Source organism: Eumetopias jubatus, unplaced genomic scaffold (genome assembly GCF_037043125.1).
Source record: "Eumetopias jubatus isolate StellerSeaLion01/CBP00866 unplaced genomic scaffold, mEumJub1_p1.0 scaffold_13, whole genome shotgun sequence".
Classification (NCBI taxonomy): Eukaryota; Metazoa; Chordata; class Mammalia; order Carnivora; family Otariidae; genus Eumetopias; species Eumetopias jubatus.
In genome coordinates this window covers 48,475,216-48,492,154 of record NW_028274819.1, presented here as the reverse complement: position 1 = coordinate 48,492,154, position 16,939 = coordinate 48,475,216, and the positions used below count along the sequence as shown (strand labels likewise).

At 36.0% G+C, this 16,939-nt stretch overlaps 1 protein-coding gene, 1 non-coding gene and 1 pseudogene across 2 annotated transcripts in view; 2 read left to right on the top strand and 1 right to left on the bottom strand.

The window, feature by feature from the left end:
• Positions 1-16,939, top strand: part of IPO7 (importin 7) — a 56,864-nt gene that overhangs the window by 35,192 nt on the left and 4,733 nt on the right. Inside the window, exons 9-23 of the mRNA XM_028116793.2 lie at positions 586-720; positions 1,356-1,455; positions 2,188-2,264; positions 2,428-2,544; positions 5,728-5,817; positions 6,233-6,398; positions 6,594-6,754; positions 9,075-9,203; positions 11,199-11,265; positions 11,349-11,474; positions 11,903-12,000; positions 12,675-12,770; positions 13,422-13,642; positions 13,736-13,941; positions 16,207-16,413. Of these exons, the coding sequence (XP_027972594.1) occupies positions 586-720; positions 1,356-1,455; positions 2,188-2,264; positions 2,428-2,544; positions 5,728-5,817; positions 6,233-6,398; positions 6,594-6,754; positions 9,075-9,203; positions 11,199-11,265; positions 11,349-11,474; positions 11,903-12,000; positions 12,675-12,770; positions 13,422-13,642; positions 13,736-13,941; positions 16,207-16,413 (1,996 nt within the window). The remainder of the gene's footprint in view (positions 1-585; positions 721-1,355; positions 1,456-2,187; positions 2,265-2,427; positions 2,545-5,727; positions 5,818-6,232; positions 6,399-6,593; positions 6,755-9,074; positions 9,204-11,198; positions 11,266-11,348; positions 11,475-11,902; positions 12,001-12,674; positions 12,771-13,421; positions 13,643-13,735; positions 13,942-16,206; positions 16,414-16,939) is intronic.
• Positions 5,967-6,150, top strand: LOC114219438 (small nucleolar RNA SNORA23). The gene has a single exon (XR_003611377.1). It is a non-coding gene; the product is annotated as a small nucleolar RNA SNORA23 (small nucleolar RNA).
• LOC114219305 (rRNA-processing protein FCF1 homolog pseudogene) lies at positions 14,308-15,165 on the bottom strand (annotated as a pseudogene).

Below are 16,939 nucleotides of genomic sequence, written 5' to 3'. Positions count from 1 at the left end.
TAAGGAAAGGTTGTTTTGAATTTAATGTGACTGTAAAGAATATGATGACTGCTGGTACACTTGGGTGACACTTTTTGATTCATGTTAGGCAACAGAAGTTTTGCCACCACTGCTTTTGTACCATTGATGCAGATGTTAACATAGTAAAAAAGGCAAATAATGTCTTAGCCTTATGAAAATAGTTTTGACCTCACAGACCCTTCAGGAGGTCTGTGGGCCAAATGTTGACAATTGCTATTCTGAAATACCATGTAGACTTAGAGCTCCTGGCAGACATTAAATTGGTGAGTGGTTCGGTAAGGTTTTTCTGGGAGGTAAGTAACCTATGGTTTTCTTTTTATACTTAATCAGAAACTATTCCTTTGACATAGTAGTAATTCAGTTTATTTATTTGAATACCTTGGGAATAAATACGGTTCTCTAATACAAAATTTTAAAAAATTACTTTCTTTTTAAGAGAATATGGTTGTTATTTGAGAATGATGATCTGGGTATTAAGATACGTGTCAGATGTTTTTACTGACTTATAAAATGGTTAAAATTTCTATTTAACTTTTGGTTTTTGATCAAATATTCTTTTCAAAGGTTTTATTGAAGGTATTATATCAATACAAGGAGAAACAATATATGGCTCCTCGAGTTTTACAACAGACATTAAATTACATTAATCAAGGAGTTTCTCATGCCCTCACCTGGAAGAATCTGAAGCCTCATATACAAGTAATAATTTTCTATCTGAAATGTTTTTCCGGAAAAATATAATGGAAATAACATTAATTATCATAAAGGTTGAAAAGTGCATATTTTGTTGACTTGTTACTTAGTCTAGTTAATTGTTTTGATAGTATAGTAGGAAAATGAGAAAATACCTTGATATAAACTTGTAAAGGGTATTTTGTGATTACCTTTTAATCTAAAACTATTATCTTAAAATTTGCATTTAAATTCTTAGTACTGGCTTTTGGTTGTAACATTTTAGTCACGTAATTTGGAATAAACCAAGGACTATTTCACCAGATTAGTTTGTAGGGTAATTAGCTTATGTACCATTTCTATGAGTAATTTATTTGCTTTATTTAGAACTACAGGATTTGATGGACTAAAATTTCACAATGTATTTTCTCAGAATACTTAATTGCTACCTATATACACATATGTCTTATTTTATAATTACTTGTTGCACAAACTCTAATAGTATGTACCTTAATAGTTGATCCTAGAATCATTACTAAAGTTTGATATTAAGCTTTGAAATACATAGTATTGGGTTGGTTTTGTTATTTAGCACTTAACCAAATTGAAGGTTTAAATTTGAAGACTGACTTAAGGTTGCTTTCTTAACTTTTAAATTTCAGGGCATTATCCAAGATGTTATTTTTCCATTGATGTGCTATACGGACGCTGATGAAGAACTTTGGCAAGAAGACCCTTATGAATATATACGCATGAAGTTTGGTAAATTTTCACTTTCTTAGAAACAAAATATGTCAGTAGCTACATTTGTATATATTATGCATAAGGGTGTCATAAGGCCTCACCTTTGGTTCTGAAAAATCTTTGTTTTAATGTAATTTGTCCATTTTTTAGACTTTTTGGGGTCTATTCATTAGTTACGGCGTTTGATAATGATCTTCATTTTTAGCAGACACAGATAGTAGTGTTACTAAGTTACAATTATTGGATGTGCTTTTTGGCACATGCTAAAACTAAGAAATTCAAGATTACACCTTAACACTGTCAAAACTATACTTTTGGATCCCATGTCAGTCATCATATGTGTGGGAAATGGGAAGACCTATATTGGAAGCTGGAGTCACATGGAGTTTGCATGGAACTAAAGGACTGTAATTTGACTAATGTTGAGTATTAGTCCTTCTTCCTACCAAAATCTTTTGTATTTGTAGTAGATTGTACTTTTGTGACCATATTGTGAAAACTTTCATAGTAGTTGTGTTTTGTATGAAAGAAAATGATCATTAAGAGAAATTAATGGATTAAAATTTAATTTGTACTGAAAAGACTATTGCAAAATTATATAGGAATCTGGCTTCCTTTTTATACCTTGCATGAACATTCAGCAAAATTTTAAGGTCTTTTTACAGAGCATCATTTGTAAATTATGTGAAAATGTTTGTTGAAGAAATTCAAATTGCTGGGTTTTGTATTAATTTTAAATTTATTCTCTAGATGTGTTTGAAGATTTTATTTCTCCTACCACTGCTGCCCAGACACTTTTGTTTACAGCTTGTAGCAAGAGGAAAGAGGTAGGTTATTTAACATAGAGAACTTTTGCTTTAATATTTAAAATTTGTTCAGATATATACTCAGCTTTTAATGTTAGCCATGTAAGTCATTTTGTCTTTTTTGTTGTTGTTAAGGATTGTTAGGAAATCAAATAAAGTGTTAACTTTCCTTTTTTAAATCTAGGTACTGCAAAAGACAATGGGATTTTGCTACCAGATTCTTACAGAGCCAAATGCTGATCCTCGAAAAAAAGATGGAGCCCTGCATATGATTGGCTCTTTAGCTGAAATACTTCTGAAGGTATTTCTTCTTTTGTGTGCAAGTAGTTTCATAACAGTTTTATTGAGATACAGTTCATGCGGGCGCCTAGGGGCTCAGTCAGTTGGGCATCTGCCTTTAGCTCAAGTCATGATTTCAGGGTCCTGGGATCGAGCTGAGTCAGGCTTCCTTCTCAACAGGGAGTCTGCTTCTCCCTCTCTCTTTGTGCTCTCTCTCTCTCAAATGAATGGATAAAAATCTTTAAAAGAGAGAGAGATACAGTTCACATACCATACTGTTTGCTCATTAAAGTGAATATTTCAGTGGTTTTTATTATAATCACAGAGTTGTGCAACCATCAACCCCAAAAGAAACTATTAGTTACTTTACATTTTCTTCCAAACTTCTCAGCCCTAGGCTACCCCTAATCTCCTTTTTGTCTTTATAGATTTATCCATTTTGGACATTTCATGTAAAGGAAATGCTATATAACGTGCTCTTTGAGGAGTGGCTTTTTTCACTTAGCACAATATTTTCTTTTAAAAAAAAATTTTTTTTTAAGATTTTATGTATTTATTTGACAGAGAGAGACACAGCGAGAGAGGGAACACAAGCAGGGGCAGTGGGAGAGGGAGAAGCAGGCTTCCCACCGAGCAGGGAGCCTGATGCGGGGCTCAATCCCAGGGCCCTGGGATCATGACCTGAGCTGAAGGCAGACGCTTAACGACTGAGCCACCTGGGTGCCCCTGGACATAATATTTTCACTTCCCTTGGGTCACATACCTAGGAGTCAAATTGCTGTCCTATTTTGAGAAACTGCCAGACTGTTTTCCAAAGTGGCTGTATCATTTTATATTTTTACCAGCAATGTATGAGGGTTCCAGTTTCTATGTCCTCACCAACAATTACCTTTTTATTGTAGCCATCCTAGTTGGTGTCAAACAATACCTCATTGTGGTTTTGATATACATTTCCCTGATGACTAATGATACAGAGAAATTTTTTTAATGTGTATATTGGCTATTGTATATCTTCTTTGGAGAAATGTATATTCAAATCCTTGTCTGTTTTTTTAGCTGGGTTATTTGTCCTTTCATTGGTGAATTGTTAAGAGTTCTTTGTATATTCTAGGGTCACCTGGGTGGCTCAGTCGTTAAGTGGCTGCCTTCAGCTCAGGTCATGATCCCAGTATCCTGGGATCAAGCCCCGCATCAGGCTCCCTGCTCAGCGGGAAGCCTGCTTCTCCCTCTCCCACTCTCCCTGCTTGTGTTCCCTCTCTTGCTGTGTGTCTCTGTCAAATAAATAAATAAATCTTTAAAAAAAAAAAAAGTTCTTTGTATATTCTCTTAGACCTTTTTCATATATATGATTTGCAAGTATTTTGTCTGTTATCGTTTCACTTTCTTGATGATGTCCTATGAAATACAAGTTTTGATAAGATTCTGAAATTATGTCCAGTTTATATTTTCTTTTCCTGCTTGTGCTTAAGGTACTTCTTTTGCATGACTTACTTTATTTTCATGTTGCAAGATAATTGTAAAGTAGTGTTTTTTCCTTTAAAAAATTTGTCTTTAAGGAAATTTATAAACATGAATGAATCCATTCATAGCCTAGGAACATCATGCTTTTGTGACATAAATTTCTAATAAAGAATGACCCTGGATTAGATTTATTTTTAGGAACCTCAGCTTAATTGTACACATTGTATCTGACTTCATAAATAAGATCTGAAATTTATTTTGCTTAAAAGTTAATAAGTAAATATTTAGTCACAGAATCCTCTAACTCCCCAGGAACCTTGTTACATATCACCATTAATTTGTAGGGTTATTTTATTTATATTTTAGTTTTTTATACCTGTCCACACATCCTTCTGTGTATAGAGTAAAGAAAGTGGTTCTTTGTTAAATGGCAGGCTGGGAATCTTTAGTGAGTTCTCTTGGCAAGTTCAGATTTTTCTGTTTTAACTTTTTATTTTTAAGTAATTTTAGACTTACAGAAAAATTGCAAAAATAATTTCCATTCTTCATCCACCTTCTCCTAATGTTAGCATCTCAGATAGCCATACTACAATTCTCAAAACCAGGAAATTAATATTGATAGCATACTATTCACTAATCTTACAGAACCCTTTCACATTGTGCAAGATTTCCCATTAATGTCCTTTTTTATGGTCCATGATCCAGTCCAGGATCCCACATTGCATTTAGTTCCCATGTCTGTGTTCAGTTTTTCAAGCATTTATTTTTAATGTTGATGTAATATGCAATTCCAGGAACTCTTTTTAAAAGCTTGCTACCACTTAGAAAACACCCTACTTTAAGATTCATGGGAATATCTTTTTTTTCCCTGACCATGGCATTTTTAAATTATTTCTTTTTTTTTTTTTTAAGACTTTATTTATTTGACAGAGAGAGACACAGCGAGAGAGGGAACACAAGCAGAGGAGTGGGAGAGGGAGAATCAGGTTTCCCGCTGAGCTGGGAGCCCCATACGGGGCTCGATCCCTGGACCCTGGGATCATGACCTGAGCCGAAGGCAGACGCTTAATGACTGAGCCACCCAGGCGCCCCAACCATGGCATTTTTTTAATTAAAAAATTTTTTCTTTTTTAAAGACTTTATTTATTTGAGAGAGAGCCAGAGCACAAGAGCACAGGTGGCGGGGAGGGAGAGAGGGAGAGGCAAACTCCCCGCTGAGCAGGGAGCCTAACACGGGCAGGGCACTATCCCCGGACCCTGAGATCATGACCTGAACTGAAGGCAGACGTCTAACCGACTAAGCCACCCAGGTGCCCCAAGAATATCTTTATAGATAACCAGATTATTACCTGGTAAGCAGGGTCTTTTCTCAATCTGTGTTGTATTCATTTAGAACCTTTCCAGTGAGGCTTTTTTCATTATAATAGTTTTTTTTTCATTATAATAGTTTTATAAGGTAAGGAATAAAATTAACCACACTCCCATTACTCAAACATGATTGCTATTAAGATTTGGTGTAAATGCTTTCCAAGCAAATGAGCTAAAAAGATTAAAGAAAAGGAATTCAGTGTTTTTTGGTGGTGAAGTTTGAGAATGAGAAAATTAGGTATGGATCCTGAGGTACAAAGAATCAGAATAAATATATGTTTTGACATAGTCATTTTTAACATTCGTGTATTTATTTGGCATTTGAGATGATTATATTTGGAATTCTTTCAAAAATAATTTTTGTTTGTATTTACAGAAAAAGATCTACAAAGATCAGATGGAATACATGTTGCAGAATCATGTATTTCCTCTCTTCAGCAGTGAACTAGGCTATATGAGAGCGAGGGTATGTTTTAAACATGTATTCACTTATATATTTATGTTCTGTAATGAATGACTGCTTATGTGGACTTTTATGTGGAACCTTTTTAATGCTCATCTTAATAAAAAGCCTTATTTCATTTTAGACTTTTTCATGTAAATATTTAAATGGCTGTTGTAATGTGTGCATAGTTTTCATCTGTGTCTGATAGCAGTGTCTGTCTGTGTTTTGCATTCAGATCTTGCTATTCACACAAACGTCATGCAGCCAAAGAATAAGTTGGGATCATAGTACTGGTCTAGTGTTGTCTCTTTGGACATACCTACCACTGGCCAGCCTCCAAATTCCCACACACAGAACTTTTGGAATAGATATACTCTAGCTTGGGGCAATTTAATGTAGGATATCTGTAGTAACTCACTGCATTTTTTAATAAAAGGCTTGCTGGGTCCTTCACTATTTTTGTGAAGTAAAGTTCAAAAGTGACCAGAACCTGCAAACGGCCTTAGAGCTGACACGAAGATGTCTGATTGATGATAGGGAAATGCCCGTGAAAGTGGAAGCTGCCATTGCACTTCAAGTGTTGATCAGCAATCAAGAAAAAGGTAAAGGATTTATATCTCAAAAATAGTGTAGTGTTTTTACAAATAATTGTACAAGGCATAATCCTAGAAACTTGACACATTGTCTTCCCCTTTATGGGAAAGTATCTATTTTTTATTTTTTGATGTATTTTATATCAGGTTTTAGGAGGTTTTGGCCAAATTTTTTTTCTCTTTTTTTCTCTTTTTTTCTTACAGCTAAAGAGTATATTACACCATTCATCAGACCTGTAATGCAGGCTCTTCTTCATATAATAAGAGAAACAGAAAATGATGATCTTACCAATGTAATTCAGAAAATGATCTGCGAGTATAGTGAAGAAGTTACTCCTATTGCAGTAGAAATGACACAGCATTTGGTATGTTATTTGAACCAGTCATTTATTCATTACTTAACTTTATAACAAGTATTTTCATAGAGCTTACTGTATATCAGATACTGTTCTAAGCCATATATATATATATATATGTGTGTGTGTGTATATATATATATATTTAGCTCATTTAATTCTCACACAGTCCTATATGAAGAATATTCATACACTGAGAGAAGATGTGAGCTATAAAAAGGTTAAGTAACTTGCCCAAGCTAGAATGGATGGAGCTGGGATTCACGCCTGAAGTATATGCCTCCACAACACACATTCTTAACTACTATCTATCTCGATCGTGACTGCTTTGTTTGTGTGGTTTTCTGGACTACTTTGGATGACCAACTTAAAGATGAAGTAGGGAAAAAAAGATGAAGTAGAGATAATAGTTTAATAGGTATTTTCAAAAAAAATTTAAATTTCTTTTTTTAAAGATTTTTTTTTTAAGATCTTATTTATTTATTTGACACAGAGGGAGCGAGAGGGCACAGGCAGGGGAGCAGCAGGCAGAGGGAGAGAGAGAAGCAGGCTTCCCACCGAGTGAAGAGCCTGATGCGGGCCTCAATCCCAGGACCCTGAGATTATGACCTGAGCTGAAGGCAGACTCTTAACTGACAGAGCCACCCAGGAGCCACAAAGATTTTATTTTTTTATTTTATTTTATTTTATTTAAAGATTTTATTTATTTATTTGACAGAGACACAGCGAGAGAGGGAACACAAGCAGTGGGTGTGGGAGAAGGAGAAGCAGGCCTCCTGCAGAGCAGGGAGCCCGACGTGGGGCTCGATCCCAGGATCCTGGGACTACAACCTGAGCCAAAGGCAGACGCCCAACGACTGAGCCACCCAGGCGCCCCAAGATTTTTTTTTTTTAAGTAATCTCTACACCCAATGTGGGACTCAAACTTACAACCCTCAGATCAAGAGTAGCATGATTTGCTGACTGAGCCAGCCATGTGCCCTAAATAGTTTTTTTAAGAGAGAGTAGAGCACAAATGGGGCAGAGGGAGAGGAGAGAGAATTTTTTTTTTTAAAGATTTATTTATTTAAGAGAGAGAACACAAGTGGTGGGGGGGTCAGAGGGAGCAGGAAAAGCAGACCCTCCCCATCCCCTGCTGAACAGGGACCTGGGTGCGGGGCTCCATCCCAGGACCCTGGAATCATGACCTGAGCCAAAGGCAGAGGCTTAAGAACTGAGCCACCCAGGTGCCCAGGGAGAGATTATCTTAAGCAGGCTCCATACCCAGCATGGAGCCCTGATGCCGGGCTCCAGCTCACAGCCCTGAGATCATAACCTGAGCTGAAATCAAGAGTGATATGCTTAACCAACTGAGCCATTCAGGCGCCCCAGATAGTTTTTTTTTTTTTTAAGATTTTATTTATTTGAGAGAGATACAGCGAGAGAGTGAACATAAGCAGGGGGAGTGGGAGAGGGAGAAGCAGGCTTCCTGCCGATCGGGGAGCCCGATGCGGGGCTCGATCCCAGGACCTTGAGCTCATGACCTGAGCCGAAGGCAGACGCTTAATGACTGAGCCACCCAGGCGCCCCAGTATTTTTTTTTAATGAAATTTATAAATAGTAGTTATTCACTAGTTGGTCTTTGTTTGCTGTACATAGCCCCAAGCTTCTGAGAATTAATAATGTAAATTATTTAAGGGTCATAGAAAATATGAACATGTCCACAATTACCAGTCATAATCCCTATACAGTGGTTTATTTGATGCAGTTTATATTCCTCCTGAGTATTGAGGTTTCAGGAATCTAGCTCTTGATATTTGCTTTGGAGTTAAGCAAAAACAAAGAGTTTTGTGAAAAACTGATTTTGAAATGGGAAAGATATTTGAATAACTGTAGCAGCATTCTTTAAATATGTATATTGCATTTATAATAAGCTGATTATTAGTTAGGACTCCATCCTTTACTTTTCACAAGTTCGAAAACAATTGAATTTTGTAACAAAAAACCGTGATTCATATACCTGTGTTTGGGCATTGTCAAATGTTAGCCAGTAATATTAATAAGAATATTGATAATATTAAACACTTTGTATGCCTTTCCTCATTTAATCCTCAAAGTATCTCTATGATAAAATTCTCAAATGAAATGTCAGGAAACAGGTAAAATAACTTAAGGTCACCTAGTAAGTGGCAGTACCATTTGATTATAGAGCCCAGAGACTCTTAATTATTATTAATCAATGGTGACATTGATTGGTTTTGCTGTCCCTGTGAGAACATTTTAAAAAATTAAGTTAATGTGTTTATATTGCTATAACAGCAAGCTTAAATTAACATTCTCTTGAATCTAGGCAATGACATTTAATCAGGTAATCCAGACTGGGCCAGATGAAGAAGGAAGTGATGACAAAGCAGTTACTGCTATGGGAATCCTGAATACCATCGACACACTTCTTAGTGTAGTTGAAGATCATAAAGAGGTAAAATGATTCAGTGTTAGAAGGTTTTGATCCAGGTAATGATCCAAGTTTTAGGGAATTTAAAGCCATTTTTCAGTAACTGTTCTAATGCTTTTTTGGAAGACTCTGGCTTAACTAATTCTCTTGATTATCTTCGACATTCACCTTGATTGTGCCAGCTTCTAACTAGTTCCCTTTTGTAAGGAAAGATTGGTATCTTATAAATATTTTAGGTTCTTTAGTACTAGCAGGAATAGGAAGGAGGTATTTGTATTACCGTATCCTTATCTCAAGACTCTGGATTTTGGCTGCCTCTTAGGTTACCTTTCTCAGATCCAGATCCAGTAGTGTGGATCCTTCCTAGTTTTCCTTTTTTTAAATGGAAAGGTCAGAGGCAGAGAGAGAATCTTATGCAGGCTCCATGCCCAGCGCAGAAAACCTTCTAGTTTTCCTTTTTTTAAATGGAAGGTCAGAGGCAGAGAGAGAATCTTATGCAGGCTCCATGCCCAGCGCAGAGCACAATGCAGGGCTTGATCTCACAACCCCGAGATCTTTTTCTTTTCTTTTTTAAGATTTTATTTATTTATTTGAGAGAAAGCATGAATGGAGGGAAGGGGCAGAGGGAGAAGCACACGGGGCTTGGTCTTGGGACTCCAGGATCATGACCTGAGCCAAAGGCAGACGCTTAACTGACTGAGCCGACTAAGTGCCTTTCTAGTTTTTCTTTTTAATTAAAAAAAAAAAATGTTTCTTAATGATAGTGAAGTACACATAACATAAAGTTTACCATCTTAACCATTTTCAAGTGTACAGTTCAGTGGTGTTAAGTATACATTGTTGTGCTATCATTACTGTCATCTTTCTAGTTTTCTTACAGTTGTCTTTCAGAAAGAGAATTGTAATCATGAATTTTTAAAAATGAAGTAATTTAAGACATACAAAAAAGGGTGAAGAACAGAAAACAATAAACAGTACCCTTTAACTACCACCCAAATTTATTAGGTTTTAACATTTTATAGTATATCCTTTAGACTTTATTTCCAGTAAAAAAACAATTTCAGATGGATGTAATTGAAGCCCTTGGAGGACCACTTCCTGATCTCATTTCCCTCCTTCTTTCCCTTAGAAGTAACCAGGGTCCTGAATTCGGTGTTTATAATTCCATGCAGATATTTATATCCATAAATCATATTTTCACATTATCTGCAAATTGCCTTTTGCCACAGGAGATTTTTGGTTAACTATTTGTATTCTGCATTATAATTGGAAATAGGCAGACGCCATGAGGAATTCTGTAGCTGTCTGTGGTTAACAAATCAGTTGTTACTATATTTGAAGAGTTGAAAATGTTTTAAGTATATGTAATTGAAATGGATGTCCTGGTTCTGTATCCAGTTAGTAAACTTTATCTTGTCTCCCCTCCCCACTCTTTAAACATTCTGATGGCTTCCAGGGATTTGGGATCTGATTGAGGATCATACTGACAATTAAAGAGGAATTTGTATTTTTGGTCTTGGAGTGTGGTTCACTATATCTAACAATTATATAAATAGAGGTGATTTAAGAATTAGGGGGAGTGGTAGGAATAATGCCTTCTTTCAAATAATTTTTCTGTAAGCCATTGGACAGTGACTTTTCAATTACACCTGGGCTGAGTTGGTCTATATTTAGACACCAAAAGGTCTGTAATCTATCTGCAGAATGATGTGGCTCTTTTATTTTCATAATTATTTACATTTTTCCAAGATACTATTTTTTCCTTTAGTTTTTAGGTATACTGTGCAAGTGATTTCTTATGTGTTTTATTGTAATAGTATTTCATTAAATTACAATGGTATTTCATTAAATTTCAATTCCACATTGACCCACAATTTTATAATGAGTCACTTCAAAATAAAGACTTAAAATGATTTAAGATACTGACTTTGTATTTCAATAAGCAGTGAATTGCATTATACATTATTTATTGATTAATTCACTGGTATGCTGTAGTAACACAATTTTTTTCTTTTTTAGATAACCCAGCAGCTTGAGGGAATCTGCTTACAGGTCATTGGAACTGTTTTACAACAGCATGTCTTAGGTATATACCTCTAATTGTGTTTAGAATTTCCTGCTTTTTCATATCAGCCAGCATTGTCCTAATGACTCCATATTCTCCTTTAGAATTCTACGAGGAGATCTTCTCTTTAGCACATAGTTTGACGTGTCAACAAGTGTCTCCGCAAATGTGGCAGTTGCTACCTCTAGTATTTGAGGTTTTTCAGCAAGATGGTTTTGATTATTTTACAGGTAAGTCAAGTCAACATAGAAATACTGAAGATTTCCCCCCATTTTGATTTATTTTTAGTATACAGTTGAACATAATCTAAATGCTTCTTTATTTAGATGTTTTCACTTGTAGTTGATGCTCAAGGATTATATCATTGATTTCCATTATATATTTTGATTTAGTTATTCTTTTAGATTTGTTTCCTTTAACACATATTCTCACCCTCCTGCTTCTGTCATTCTTTTTTGTACAATATATAATAATACCTTTGCATTATACTCTCTCTCTCTCTCTCTCTCTGTTACAGACCAATCTCATATTTGCTTTCGTTTTCTAAGGAGATTTTTTAGAAACAGCATTTATATTAGTAAAGATATTTAACTTTTATTACTTTTTTATGTTTTAGTTTAATTCATTTTTAATGTTTTTATGTTTTTTGTTAATACAGATATGATGCCTCTGCTCCATAATTACGTAACAGTTGATACAGATACACTTCTGTCTGATACCAAGTATCTTGAAATGATATATAGTATGTGTAAGAAGGTGGGTCATTTTTAGTTAATATAAGGATATATGTCATGAGGCTGGTGCTGTGATAAGTATGAAATTGTGAAGAGTGAAGATACATGACATTATAGTGAACATATTATATGGGTCTCAAAGAATAAGGGCTTTAAAAGCTATAAACTAAGAGGCTGATTCCTATATGCCACAGTAATGCCTTTGACAAATATTTGTCTTCTGTCTGCCCTATTTTTTTTTTTAAAGATTTTATTTATTTACTTCAGAGAGAGAGAGGGTGGGCATGAGAGGGGAGAGGGGCAGAGGGAGAAGCATACTCCCCGCTGAGCAGGGAGCCCGACATGGAATTTGATCCAGGACCCTGAGATCATGACCTGAGCAGAAGGCAGACGCTTAACCGACTGAGCCACCCAGGTGCCCCTGTCTGCCCTGATACTGTATTATAGTTATAAATGTTTTTGATGTTGAGAGTGCCTGGAGCTCTCTGTGCAATTGCAGAGATACAGCCAACCAGCGACTCCAAATCCTCACAGTTGCTTTAGATTATAGTCTGTACAATGAATATTGTAATCATTTATATTAATTAATTAGAATATTTTTAAAAAACTCCAAAGACTATAGACAGAGGACAGATATTCTCTGATTTAAAGGTTTCATGATGTCTCATTGCAGTTTTATATTTCTGTGTTGATCAGGTTCTTACGGGAGTTGCAGGAGAAGATGCAGAGTGTCATGCAGCAAAATTATTAGAGGTCATCATTCTACAATGCAAAGGGCGTGGCATTGACCAGGTCAGTGAGGCTAACTATTAATAATTCCCGTTTGAGGCTTCATAGAGAGAATCTTTCCCTCCACCTTTTTTTCTTTGGGGGCAGCTGTGTATTTTGTATGTTATTGTTATATTATGATACTAGATAACATTTTTTAATTATTGGTTTAAAATTTAAACAATATATAACGATCATTTGTTTAATGTGTATGAAAATATGGCAAGTTTTATGGCTGTTATGCAAGATAAGATTTTTTTATAGTAGGCTGTGAGAGTATTGTTTGTCACATTATCACTTCGCAGTAAGATAGATTTAGTTGTTAAATTTCCGTGGTCAGTTTCCAGCTTTATTGATATAATTGAAATATAACATATAAGCTTAAGGTGTACAATATGATGAATTGATACAGACGTATATATTGTGAAGTGATTACTACAATAAGGTTAGTCAATAAGAATATTGAGAATCCAGCTGGCTATCGTGAGGCTCTAATAGCCCAGTGAAGACTTGTCTTCTCTAAAGTTAGATTTCTCAGTGAATGCCTCAATAGCAAAAACTATTAGGTCATCTGATGGAGAGAAAAAGAGGTTAGAGGCAACAAGTTAATATGGGTAGGATGGTTAGACTGCTGTTACTTAAGGTTTTGGAATATTTTGCTGTCTTTCTTTATAGTGCATTCCCTTATTTGTGGAAGCCGCTTTAGAGAGACTGACAAGAGAGGTGAAGACAAGTGAACTTCGGACAATGTGCCTGCAAGTTGCCATTGCAGCTTTGTATTATAATCCGCACCTACTTCTCAACACCTTAGAAAATCTTCGCTTCCCTAATAATGTTGAACCAGTTACAAATCATTTTATTACACAGTGGCTTAATGATGTTGATTGTTTCTTGGGGTAAGTGACATATATTGGATCTTTGTTTATTTAACTTTGTGAGAAACTCTGCTTATTAAAAAAAAAGAAGAAAATCTTTATTTTATTTTTTAGGCTTCATGACAGAAAGATGTGCGTTCTGGGCCTTTGTGCTCTTATTGATATGGAACAAATACCACAAGTTTTAAATCAGGTTTCTGGACAGATTTTGCCAGCTTTTATCCTTTTATTTAATGGATTAAAAAGAGCATATGCCTGCCATGCAGAACACGAGAATGACAGTGATGATGATGATGAAGCTGAAGATGATGATGAAACAGGTAAGGGATTTGTGGTGGAGAAAGCCAAACTTACCTAGTTAGAAATCGGTGGACTTTTTTTTTTTTTAAGATTTTATTTATTTATTTGACGAGAGACAGCGAGAGAGGGAACACAAGCAGGGGGAGTGGGAGAGGGAGAAGCAGGCTTTCCACTGAGAGCAGGGAGCCCAATGTGGGACTAGATCTCAGGACCCTGGGACCATGACCTGAGCCGAAGGCACACGCTTAACGACTGAGCCACCCAGGTGCTGCGGACTTGTTTTTTGTTTTTTTTTTATATGAGCAATCATCTGATTTATAAAAAGATGCAACAATATTTAAAATGATACAAAATATCAATTTCAAAACATCAAAAAGTGAGTATTTAACTACAGTCAGCTCATAACAGAGCAAATGGGTAAGAAGAATAATTCATGCTACAGCATATTGCTAATATGAACTGGCAACAGAAAAAGTTGGTAAAGGAAGGCAGAGGAACTCTATCTTTTAAGAATTAGAACCGAGGGGCTCCATAATCATCTGGTATCCGCTCAATGTTGTACCTATGGTTAGAAATGTACATGATGGGAACTCCAGGGATCTTCCGGATTCTTCGTTAAGGTCTCGGTCAACTGTGGCCACAATGTAACACTTGTGCTGAGTTACTCTCTGTACTAAGCAGTCAGCTGCATAGGTTCCTTTGTGTGTGCATGGTAATCGGTCAAATCTTGGATCCTTGGCAATCGTTAGAGCCACTCGATACTTTTGCCCCAGTTTTTCGATTTCAGCCATTACACAGTCAGTTATACAAGGGATACACTGGGCATACGGACAGTCCATCATTGACTGTACTAAGTCAAGTTTCGCTTTAATGGAAAAGTTGATAAAGTTGGTATCAACCAGGATGTGGTAAGGTGGGCCCAGCTGTGTGTTATATTGGAAGAATAAGCAGGAATGATGTTGGGGGACTTCTCTTTCCTTGAGTGCACTGGGATCTTTCTTTTCTTTCTTTTTAGGTTTTAATCTGCCCTTCTCTTTAAGCCTCTGATCTCGGAGACTAAGCATTCGCTTCATGGTCGCATACTTTCTGGCTTTCTTTTGCTTCCCCATGTTCACACCGCGCTCTTGTTTCTTCCGGACTTGTTTTTTTTAACCCTTCTGAAGAAGTGTGGAATCATACCCAAATTCTTTCGTGTTAATTCATTCATAGAAAGACTGCCTTACTTCCTGCTAGAGTGTAAGGTCTGCGAAGGCAGGAACTTTGGCTAGATCTCCCAACATGTAAAGCAGTTCTAGGCATTTATGGTTTTTGCTGTTGGCAAACATCTATCATCTGTTAGTGCTAAAACCTAAGTATATCTGCACTATAAAATTAATTTGATCAGCTATTGGCTAATACATTTCACCTGTAGGACACTATAGACTTCAAGAGTATAAATTGATAGAATGTTGGTTAAGAGAAATTATTGTAATGGTTTCAGAATAAGATAGGTATTGCCATTTTTTTATGATTCACCAACTTAGCCTTAAAAAAAAACTCACAATAAATGATATAACATAAACTATATTATTTTACTGTTGGTGTTTGGTTTGGTATATACCATAAGGTCCAGAGCACAAATGCTGAATCTCCTATTATGTTCAAACCTCTGGTATTAGGAATTGTGGTTGGGTTTCTTGGATTTCTATGAGAGTTTTTTACTCTCTTTATTGCTTAATATTGTATTTATTTATTTCAATATTTATTTATTTTAGAGAGAGCAGGAGTGGGAGGGGCAGAGGAAGGGGCAGAAAGAATCTCAAGCAGACTCTGCGCTGAGCACAGAGCCCAGCTTAGATCTTGATCTCATGATCCTGAGATCACGATCTGAGCCGAAACCAAGAGTCAGATGCTTAACTAACTGCACCAACCAGGTGCCCCGCTGAATATTGTATGTATGTATGTATGTATGTATGTATTTATTTTAATATTTTATTTATTTATTTGACAGAGACAGTGAGAGCAGGAACACAAGCAGGGGGAGTGGGAGAGGGAGAAGCAGGCTTCCCGCTGAGCAGGGAGCCCTATGTGGGACTCGATCCCAGGACCCTGGGATCATGACCTGAGCCGAAGGCAGAAGCTTAACGACTGAGCCACCCAGGCGCCCTGAATATTGTATTTAAACACCAGTTCCTGGAACTTGAATTTATTCAGTTGTGATTTGTAATTTACTGACTGTGATCACTGTCAGTTTGTTGAGTAAGAATACTTCGGTGTTAACAAATGCACCTATTTATGGCTTGCAGAGGAACTGGGGAGTGATGAAGATGATATTGATGAAGATGGGCAAGAATATTTGGAGATTTTGGCTAAGCAAGCAGGTGAGGATGGAGATGATGAAGATTGGGAAGAAGATGATGCTGAAGAGACTGCTCTGGAAGGCTATTCCACAATCATTGATGATGAAGATAACCCTGTTGATGAGTATCAGATATTTAAAGCTATATTTCAAAGTAAGTCAACTTGTTATATGTAATTCATATAGCTCTATATGATCCATTTCCCTGAACCTTCCTGTTCTTATTTGTGTCTATCACTTAAAGAAGGGTTTTTAGGGATATCAAATCCAAACTCGACTATGATTGAAGGATTAATAACTAAAGTATCCAAAGTTACTACTGTTGCCATAGAGTCATAGAGTATTTCCTCATTTTATTATGTTATGTAGATTGTCATATTGAAACATGCACATTATAGGAAAATAGTATAGTTCAAAATTGATATAATGACAATTCCTCTTTCCCACTTCTGATTTCTAACCTTTCAGCTTTCTCCAGAAGTATCCATTCTTAAATCTGTTTGTTGCATGTTTATGTATTTGTGTATCTTTTTTTTCCCTCCAGCTAAAACCACAGTTAAACTTTCTGAGAATTTGACCATTTTTAACATTAATGGTCTTGGAATCCCTTTTGTTTTTTTCCTGTAATACATTGTATGTGGCTTTACCATCCTTTACTTGGACTTCAACAAAATATAACA